Genomic DNA, 9,550 nt, shown 5'->3' on the forward strand with positions numbered 1-9,550 from the left:
ATCCAACCATGACTCTTCACATTTCCACAAATTTGTGCTAACATCTGCAGCAGCAGCAACAGCAGGCACAGTAGCCACACTAAAGATTTCACAGAGTGCAGTTATATTACATTAATGCAACATACTAAAAAATGCAACATCGCTTAGGATGTACACTCTGCAATTGGGGTGAAAAAGTCCTTTGAGATATTTGACTTGTTCATTGTGATGAAAGTTAGGCTGTCAACACTTTCAGGGGACAGCCAGCTGCGCTTATCCATCAGGATACCACCATCTGTGCTGAAGACACATTTTGACAGAACGCTGGCTGCCGTGCATGATAAAAATTCCAAGGCATGTGAGGCGAGCTCAGGCCACTCATCAATTTTGGAAGACCGAAATGTGAAAGGGTCCACACCGTCCCTGTTGGTATTGATATTCAGTTCTAGAAACTCCTGTACTATCCTATCCATTAATTCACCACATGTTAGACTTGGACTCTGTTGTGCTGGTGCACGAGCTGGTTTACAAACAAGTGGCAAAGGACTCACAGAAATTGCTTCTTCCACTTACACTACTGCTGCTGCTGCAGCTAATGTCTTGGCACTGACGAATTGACGTGTCGGACGTTGAAAGTCTAGAGCTGTGAAGCGCACTGTGCGCTTCACTGCTGTCTTGGGGAAAACCTCTCTTAAGGTTATGTTGAAGCGTGTTTCAAAACTCCAGTATTCGCAAGTCCCTTATCAGGGCGGGAAGCATCTGGCAAAATTAGGTTTTATAACGTGGACCTAACAGAGTGGTAACCCAGTAGTCTGCACTATTTCTAATCATAACTTTATGGGGATCATGTTGCAGATAGTGCAGCAAGAAGGCACTCGTATGTCAGGCTCTACCTTGAGGTAAAAGCTCATGCTGTGTTGGTGGCTGGATAATACTGATGCTTTATTCCTCTGTCCCCTCCCGCCAACCATGCACAACAGAGTGGGGAGGATAATCCTCTTCATCCCCTGACAGTTGCTCACCCATCATCTCTTCCTCCTCCATTTGTTCATCAGCACCTTCACTAACAGTTTGTCTGATATCCGGAGTCCCCCTTCGATCAGAGTAATCCACCCTCCCTTGGCTCCCGCATTTGTGAAGACGGTCTGAGACTTTGAAACAACATTATTCCTTTCACATCCTCCTCTGCTTCCTCCTCTTCCTCTGGAACCATTACCTCCTCCCGCAGTCTGTTCAAAGTCTGCTCAAGCATATACTGTATATGAGCGGAATAGTGAAGCTAATGATAGCGTTGTCAGTGCTAACCATCTTGGTAGCCATTTCGAAACTGTGCAGAAGGGTGCAGATGTCCTTAATCTTTACCCACTCCATAAACGTGATATGCTCCACTTCCATACTGAGTTGACCCAGGCTATTTGCCACGACATACTGCAGATTGGAATTCCACCATGTTGGCACATTGCAAATTGCATATCAACTTGTTAACTGGCATGGACAAAAACCTCTGTATCGATGCAAGTCAATGACCTGAGGGGTGCGAAGGGTGGAATTGAGCACACAGCTTCTGTGCTTTCTGCAACAGCTCACCCAGGTAAGGACATGAGCCATGCAAGGCACGTGTTTGAGCCTAGCCTCGCCGCAGGTTCACCACCAGTTTCGCACCATTATTGGACATGGCATTCACTGGATGCAGGTTCAGCAGAGACAGCCCTTGCTCAAACTTGGCCTGTAGAACAGTCCACAATGCTTCTGCTGTGTGACTGCGATGTCCAAAGCATATCAATTTTAACACTGCTTGATTGCGGTGAGCCCTGGCTGCGAAGCACGGTGGTGATGGGGATTCGCTCTGCACTGTTGGAACACATGTCTCATTAAGGCAGAGGTTGTGGGCGCAGGTGTTGGCCCTAGAGGAGATAAACGAGAAGGACCCTAGTAGCTAACATAGATTTAGTCAAGAAATGGGTGATGTTGTCTGCGACTTGTTTGTGTACCGCAGACACAGCTGTCTTATAAAAGTAATGGCGACTGGGCAACTGCTACTGGGGGACTGTGACAGCCATCAGCTTTCGGAAATTGTCTGTATCTAACAGGCGGAAAGGCAAAATTTCTGTGGCCAACATTGGAGATAGTGGAGTTCAAACTACTGCAGTTCTGAGAGAGGGTGGAGTACAGTGAACTGGACAAACTGTAGGACCGTGAGGGAGGTGCAAGCGGAGATGTTATGGTGGATTAAGAGAGTTGTGATGTTTGTTCTCTGAGATCGATCAAAAACAGCAGGCATGTCCGCTTCCATTACAGCTGACATCGGGCTCTCAGTCAACATAACTGGAGTGGATAAATAACCCAACGTTCTGTGGTCGGAGCCCTGCGTGTCAATAGTTGGCATGGTAACGGAGGAGGAGGAAACAGCAGATGCAACGTACGGTGCAACGTAACCTCCGAGTCCCCAGATGACCTACTCAGCTGTGTGCCTCTGTGTTCCTGCCAACTGGGATCTATCACTTCATCATCATCATCAACCTCTGTGTTATCACATTCCTCGCCCTTGGTGTCACCCTCCTCCACTTCCTGCCCTGACAGCACAGTATAGTCCACATAAGCCTCAGATATTTGCGCCACATTAGGATCACCTCAGCCCTCTAGGGTTAAAGTCTGATGATGAGGGTCAGGATGCTGTTTGGACACTATTAAATCCTGACCCGGATCCAAGCTAAAAACATTTGGCCATCGGTGCAGATTTTCTCCTTTTGACTTTGAAGCTTTTGAGTACACTTCTGATGACCATGGCATAGCATGTATGCACAGCTCTTCAGCCTCACTCATCTGTGGTTCCGTACAGTTAGGAAAGCGAGAAGAATTTGGGTGCCAACTCTGTGGACTGTTCTGGGTGTGATGTTGAGGTGGAGGAAGAGGAGAGGCCACTTGAAGCAGTTCTTGCCATCAACTCGAGCACATGCTCTTTCTGGGCCTCATCAACACGGCGTACCACTGTGTGTCTGCCAAAGAAAGGTAATGGAGTGGACTGTCCAGTAACAGAAGTTGTGAGTTTTCTTTGCATAGGACGTGATGCTATTGGTTTACTAGTTCTTTCACAAACATTACCACCTACTCCATGGCCTTGCTTTTTCTCAGTCAAGTTGCTCAGATAGTAGGAACACAGAATTAGCCAAAAAAAATTGATTTTAAACTCTGCACCAGCTCTACAAACAGCTGAATTTCAGCAGCAGTAAATGACAAGGTGAAATATGGCAGCCTGAATTGCATAAGTCATAGAAGAAATAATTGTTTGAGTGTGGATGAGACCTGTATGACAAAGAAGAAATGCTCCAAACAATTGTAAAATTAGATCTCCCCTACTGTATGATGTTAGTAACATAAGAATTTTTGAGGGGCCTGTGGATGAGGCCTCTATAACAAACAGATGCTACAAAAAATTTGAAAGTGAGATGTTCTCTAGTATACGACATTAGTAACAGAAACTTTTTTTGGTGCCTGTGGATTAGGCCAATATAACAGACTAGATACTACAAAGAATTTGAAAGTGAGATGTCCCCTACTGTACAACGTGAGCAAAAGAAGAATTTTTGGGGGGCCTGTGGATCAGGCCTCCATAACAGACTTGATGATATAAACAATTTGAAAGTGAGATGTCCCCTACTATACGGCATTAATAATTTCTTTTTAATGTGGGTGGTGCCTGTAAATCCTAGAATACCATACATGCTTGCTCCAAACAATTTGAAATCGGGTTTAGCCTGCTGTATAACATTTGTAAAACCCCAAAATGTTGTTTTTTCTATGTGCAACAGCTCTGCACACACAACAATTTCACCAGCACAAAATTGCAACATGGGATATGGTGGGCTGTGTCACGTTTAGCAACAGAAACAATTTTTTTTGTTATGTGCGTGAGGTCTGCAGACAGCTTCATATCATCACCACAAAATGACAACGTGGGATATAGCAGGCTGTGTCACATTTAGCAACAGAAAAAATTAATATATATTTTTAATGTGCATGAGCTATGCACATTGTGGAATTTTACCACCACTAAATAACAAGATGAGATAAGGCATGGTGAATCACACTAGCAACTGCCCTCCAATAATATTTTGTCACGCACAACAGCTCAAATCACAGAACTATGTCACCACAGCACTAAATGACAAGGTGGGATAACTAGTGAAAAAATAAGATGTAGAACTCTACACTAGTGCATGGAGCACAATAGAAGCAGTGCACAACACACTTGTATGAAATGTGCCTTGAAGTCTTTGTCTGTGGAACTCAGTAATGGCAAAAAAAACCTAAAAATTGCTGGAAGGTTTATTTCACAGCCACACAGGACACTACCTAGCTAAACTATCTGAGTAAGAAACAACCGCCTTGCTAACTAGCTAAAATCTAGCTGCTAAAACTGCCAGCATCAGGAGCAGCCTCTCTGCACTGCACAGAGTCAGAGTCAAAATGGGACTAATACAAGAAGTCTGCTCTTTATATGGAGTGGGACATATGATTTTAGCAACCAATGACACAAACCGTTTTGTCAGGACATTGTGGATGTTTCCTGAGCTCTGATTGGCTAGCCGCAATGTGCACACATACAGTAAGGGGAAAAAATACTGTTTTTAAGTACGCTGCAACTTTGAGCTATGCAAACCAGTTCCCTTCATCAAACACATGCCCCACGCTCATCATACACCACTATTATTGTAATCAAAGTGCTGAAAATACTTTTGTGGCAATGCAAATATTTTCCCGCACTTCTTACTGAATGTTTATGATTTTTCCCTGTTTTAGAAAATTTTGCTTGTGTTTCTGATCACGTATCTAAATGTGCCATATTCGTGCTGAATTTATGTTAGGCGATTGTTTTCCAAATAAATTCGCTCACCACTAGTTTTAGGTCAATCAGGATTACCATAATTATTAATATTTGTCAAATGCCAGAAAAATGAGAGAGAGAGAATGTTTTAAGGCATTTTTATTACTTACTGCAAAGTAAAAAGTTTACATACACTAAGATTACTATGCATTTAAACAATTCAGGACTGCCTATATGATGATGTCATGTGTTCGGAAGCTTTCAAGTCTCTGCTTTCCACCAACCAGCAGGAAGAGGTCCAGACTGTTGCATCTTCAGTAGTGGGAGCTGACCTCATCAGGCACAGAGAGACTTGGCATTCCAGGATTCCTGATATCATTCCTGCCTTATTCAACCCTATGGATGTCGTGATGGTCTGGACTGTGTGTGATCGTATACTCCTTCTGCAGATCATCCTGGTGGGCTTGAAGAAGAGGTGGCATAAGGGGGGTATTGTATCATCTCTGCCGGCATCACTGCATGACTTCCCATCTCCCATCATACTCATCACTCCGGGTCATGCTCTGAGTTCTGTCCTCTGCCTACTCCATGCTGTGGGCCTCATGTCCTTGCTTGCTGCATACTTCCTGACTGTATGCTTAGTAGTGATGTGTCGTTCATGAGCAATCCGATTCAAAGAGCCGGCTCCCCGCTGGGAACGAAATGAGCCGGCTCTGCACTGTGAACGAGCCGGTTTTTTTTTTTTCCTGCGCCAGGCAGTGGCAGTGACTCATCTTGGAGGAGGTGGAGCTGTCAGGAGACAGAGAGGGAAATGTGTGCTGTTTGTGCTGGAGTGAGTGGAAATATTTAAAGTGATAAACTCCTCCTAGCTTCAGACATGCATGCATGGCATACAGTATATGGCATGTGACTGTAGAGGGGTTAAACTCAAGTGACTCCACAAATTGGTCTCATGTAGACTCTCACATATACTATAGTATCGTATACTATTAGTTAAAGTCAGCCAACTCAGCTCAGCAGCAGCAGCAGTGCAGCACTGAGTGAGTGAGGAGGATTCAGGACAGGAACCCTACAGGGAGAAGCGTCAGTTCTTGCTGAGGGTAGGGTAAGCAATATAATAAAGTGATTTCAGGCAAAACTGTGCAGAGATCTAGGTCCAGCCCCAATAATTAGGCCATGTGCACACATAATTTTTGGTGCTGCGGATTTGGAAAAATCCGCAGGTAAAAAAGACCTGCGGATTAGCCTGTGATTTAGTCCTGCGGTTTCACACCTCCACAATGAAGGTTTGAAACCGCAGTGGATTCCGCACAAAGAAGTGACATGCAGTTGTCGGGATCCCTCAGATACTTCTTTCATCCAAAGGACCGATGTTCTTGGGTGTAGGACACCATATGTCTCTAATTGATTGCCCCGTCGAGAAGAATTACACAGACACAAGCTGTATGATACAACTCGGGATGCCTGCTGAGCGCCTCTGCCCCCTCAGTCAAGCTTTCCCCTTTTTTTATGATACAGAATTTAGATATTTACAGACATGCGCAATAAAGAAAAGAAAAATAGTTACACAACTTGTTCTTCTACAACAGCTTTGCCATGTAAGCAGGAAATATTTGACCTTGGTTCACAAGGGAAAATGGCTGAGTCATATCCCTGAAGAAAAAATAATGTCCAGCAGATTTTATTTAACTCATTCAGTTCTTATCATTCCCCCCTTTGACATCTTCATTTTCCACAATCTGGAACACTGGATCCTGCAACAACAGCGTATAGTGGCTCGTTCACCAGGTACTATCCCAGGCCGACGGGTTGCCCAAGGGAGACAGGTCTTCTACCTTCTCCATCCCCCAGATACTGAAGCCACGTCCATCATTGCAAGAGTACGCTCCTTCATGCCAGAAATGAGATGTCAACCTAGGACTCAAAGGAATAATAGTTAAATTCTTGTTGTTTACAGTCAAACTTCCTTATCTATTTCTACATCTTTTCTTGCATACAGAGATACACCAAAAAACAAGTTTCAATAGCACATATATTATAAGGAGACAAACGGCAATACGTAATAAACTTAGTATAATCCCAGCTATCCAGCCTCCAATACCCTTAAACCAATTAGCTGGATTAAGAAAGGAGAAAGTGTCTGACCACCAACTATCTTTAGTACGATCATTGTCTTTATCATACTGATCTCTAAGTCTTTGAACATCCTCTATTTTTAATTTTAACTTTATAGTACTGTTGGGATCTATATAATGACAGCAAGCGGGTCCGATGACCTGACACATACCACCTTGCGCTGCCGTTAAATAATCTAGTACTATAGTATGTTGATTAGTGACTATAATAAGCTGATTTTGGACAGCAACAGTGGTGTTCAGTATATCCAGTATATCCCAGATTTGATCATCCAAATAATCTGTAGCCCTAACCAATTTATCCCACATTTGAGTAATCATAGGATAAATAAAAATAGAACTGACAATTTTATTGGCCACACTCATCTGCACTATATGTGGTCTCCCAGAGAGGCGAGGTGTATTGTCAGCGGCTCTTTTGTATAACGTGTGTTTAGGTATGCTCTGAGTATTCAACTGGTCGTTCGGAATAACAAAAGTAGCTGGAGTCAAATGACCCAGAGTACAAGCACCTCTTACCCCTACTGGCAGCCATTTATATGCATTGTCTCCACATACCCAGAACATGTCACTAGGTAAGTCCCATAGGGCTGAATGTTGTAATACCAGTCTATGCACTAAATCGATGAATGCAGATGCATTCTGGAGCATGCACCAAGGTGGAGATTGTCCTAAGGGACTACAATAACCTGCATCAGGATTTCCACAAGGAGAGGTTCCCTTCTCATATCCAGAGGACTCGTTACAAGGCATATTACCGGGAACTTCAATACAAGTTTCGTTAGTGCCCTGGGGAAATAAATTGGAATATTCCCATGACATATTATGTAACCTTCTCTCTAGCAGCATTGGTTTGAAGGCATCAGTAGAGTGAGAAGTTACATTAAAACTAACTTGTAGACCATATGTTGGAACTTGCCCCAGGTAGGTTAACCGAGTTCTATTCCTGGGTACCCAAACCCCTCCTTTATATGCCAAATATTGAAGGTGTGTACTACTTCCTGAAAGGTTACCCTGCCACCAAGGGTATCCTACCCATCCCACAATGGGTATACCAACAGTCATGTTCCATAACTTCACATTATTTGTGGCATTATTAGCAAGTGTATCAGAACAATTAGTCCAGGCAAATAACTCTTCAGGTGGAACAGGAATAACCACAAACGGAATACTTGTGGCTGATACTGGTGAATACGTGCAGATCCAGCAATCTGCTGGAGACTGAGTGTCATTTGACCAGTCTTTCAGTAATTTTTCATGATGTTGTATAAACTTATTATTCAAGGACATTGGAGAATTTAAACTGTCCCACGCAGCTACTATCATTAATATAGACAATGCAGAAAAACCAAACCAAAGCATTATGCACTCTTATGTATTGCTAACTCCTGTGGCTAGTTTGCAATGTGATGCGTGGATCCAGGTTGGTCATCCTTCCAACTTAACAGAAGTAGGCGTTGTTAGGAGTACTTGGTAAGGTCCTTGGTATCGGGGTTCAAGCGTTTTTCTGGAGTGTTTCTTGACATATACGTAATCACCGGGTTGCAAGCAGTGAGTTCCTTCCACACTGTCTGGATCTGGAATGGAAGAGAAGACTAGAGAATGCATTTGAGTTAAATGCTTTTGCAACTGGATCACATAATTCGTCAAATTATCCACATTAAGTGTTAAGACCTGTGGGTAGTACAACCCTGTGTTTGGTGGTCTTCCAAACAATATCTCGAAGGGTGACAGTTTAGTTTTCCCCGTAGGTGTGTATCTTACTGAGAATAATGCTAATGGGAGACACTCTGGCCATGGTCTACGGGTCTGTTCCATGGTTTTCTGTATTTTCAATTTCAGTGTCCCGTTCATTCTTTCTACCTTCCCTGAACTCTGTGGGTGGTAGGGTGTATGGAACGCCTGTTCTACACCTATCATTTGCATTACATTTTGCATTACCTCAGCAGTAAAGTGTGTGCCTCTGTCTGATTCAATTGTTTCAGGTACACCGAATCGTGGTACTAGCTCCATCACTAGTCTCTTTGCAGTGGCTCGAGCTGTGGCCGTTTTCACTGGGTAGGCTTCTGGCCATCCGGAGAACATATCAACACACACCAGAACATACTCATATGGTCCACTTCTGGGGAGTTGAATGTAGTCGATTTGCAGTCTCTGGAAAGGATATAACGGCCTAGGACTGTGTTTCCGTGGAGTCTTCACCACTTGTCCAGGATTGTGTGCTAGGCATATGGGACAGGTGGTACAGTGTAGCTGCGCCACCTTCCCAAACCCGGGAGCAATCCAATCGTTCGTGACTAGGCGTGTCATTCCATTGGCGGACATGTGAGTTGGAAGATGAACTGCTTCTGCCATCCTTGGGTACAAAACCCTAGGCAGGCAGTACTTCTGATCTTTCTTCCATATTCCGTTCGTTTTTTCGGCACCCATCTTCTCCCAAGTTTCCTTGTCCGTCTGGGCGGAATCTTCTTGGAACTTTTGTAAGTCTGTAAACAATCCTGATGCATCTTGGTGCACTATGTTTACCTTTTCTGGAGTCCCCAAGGCAGCTTGTTTCGCCGCCTGGTCTGCTTTTTCGTTGCCTTTTGCTTCCATGTTGTCCTTTCTGGTG

The 9,550-nt window shown here is 43.8% G+C and overlaps 1 protein-coding gene across 1 annotated transcript; it reads right to left on the bottom strand.

Annotated features, from left to right (window-relative positions):
• Window positions 1-6,334: 6,334 nt before the first annotated feature.
• Window positions 6,335-8,301, bottom strand: LOC141088689 (uncharacterized). The gene has a single exon (XM_073574857.1). It carries the CDS (start codon window positions 8,299-8,301, stop codon window positions 6,772-6,774), a length of 1,530 nt encoding a protein of 509 aa, XP_073430958.1. The 3' UTR covers window positions 6,335-6,771.
• Between the last annotated feature and the right edge of the window lie 1,249 nt (window positions 8,302-9,550).

The sequence above is a fragment of the Dendrobates tinctorius genome, unplaced genomic scaffold (assembly GCF_039654945.1).
Source record: "Dendrobates tinctorius isolate UK_male_01 unplaced genomic scaffold, ASM3965494v1 ptg000040l, whole genome shotgun sequence".
Classification (NCBI taxonomy): Eukaryota; Metazoa; Chordata; class Amphibia; order Anura; family Dendrobatidae; genus Dendrobates; species Dendrobates tinctorius.

What these genes read in the sequence shown, in the direction of transcription:
- LOC141088689 (XM_073574857.1), bottom strand. Translation starts at nt 8,301, where the DNA reads ATGCTTTGGTTTGGTTTTTCTGCATTGTCTATATTAATGATAGTAGCT.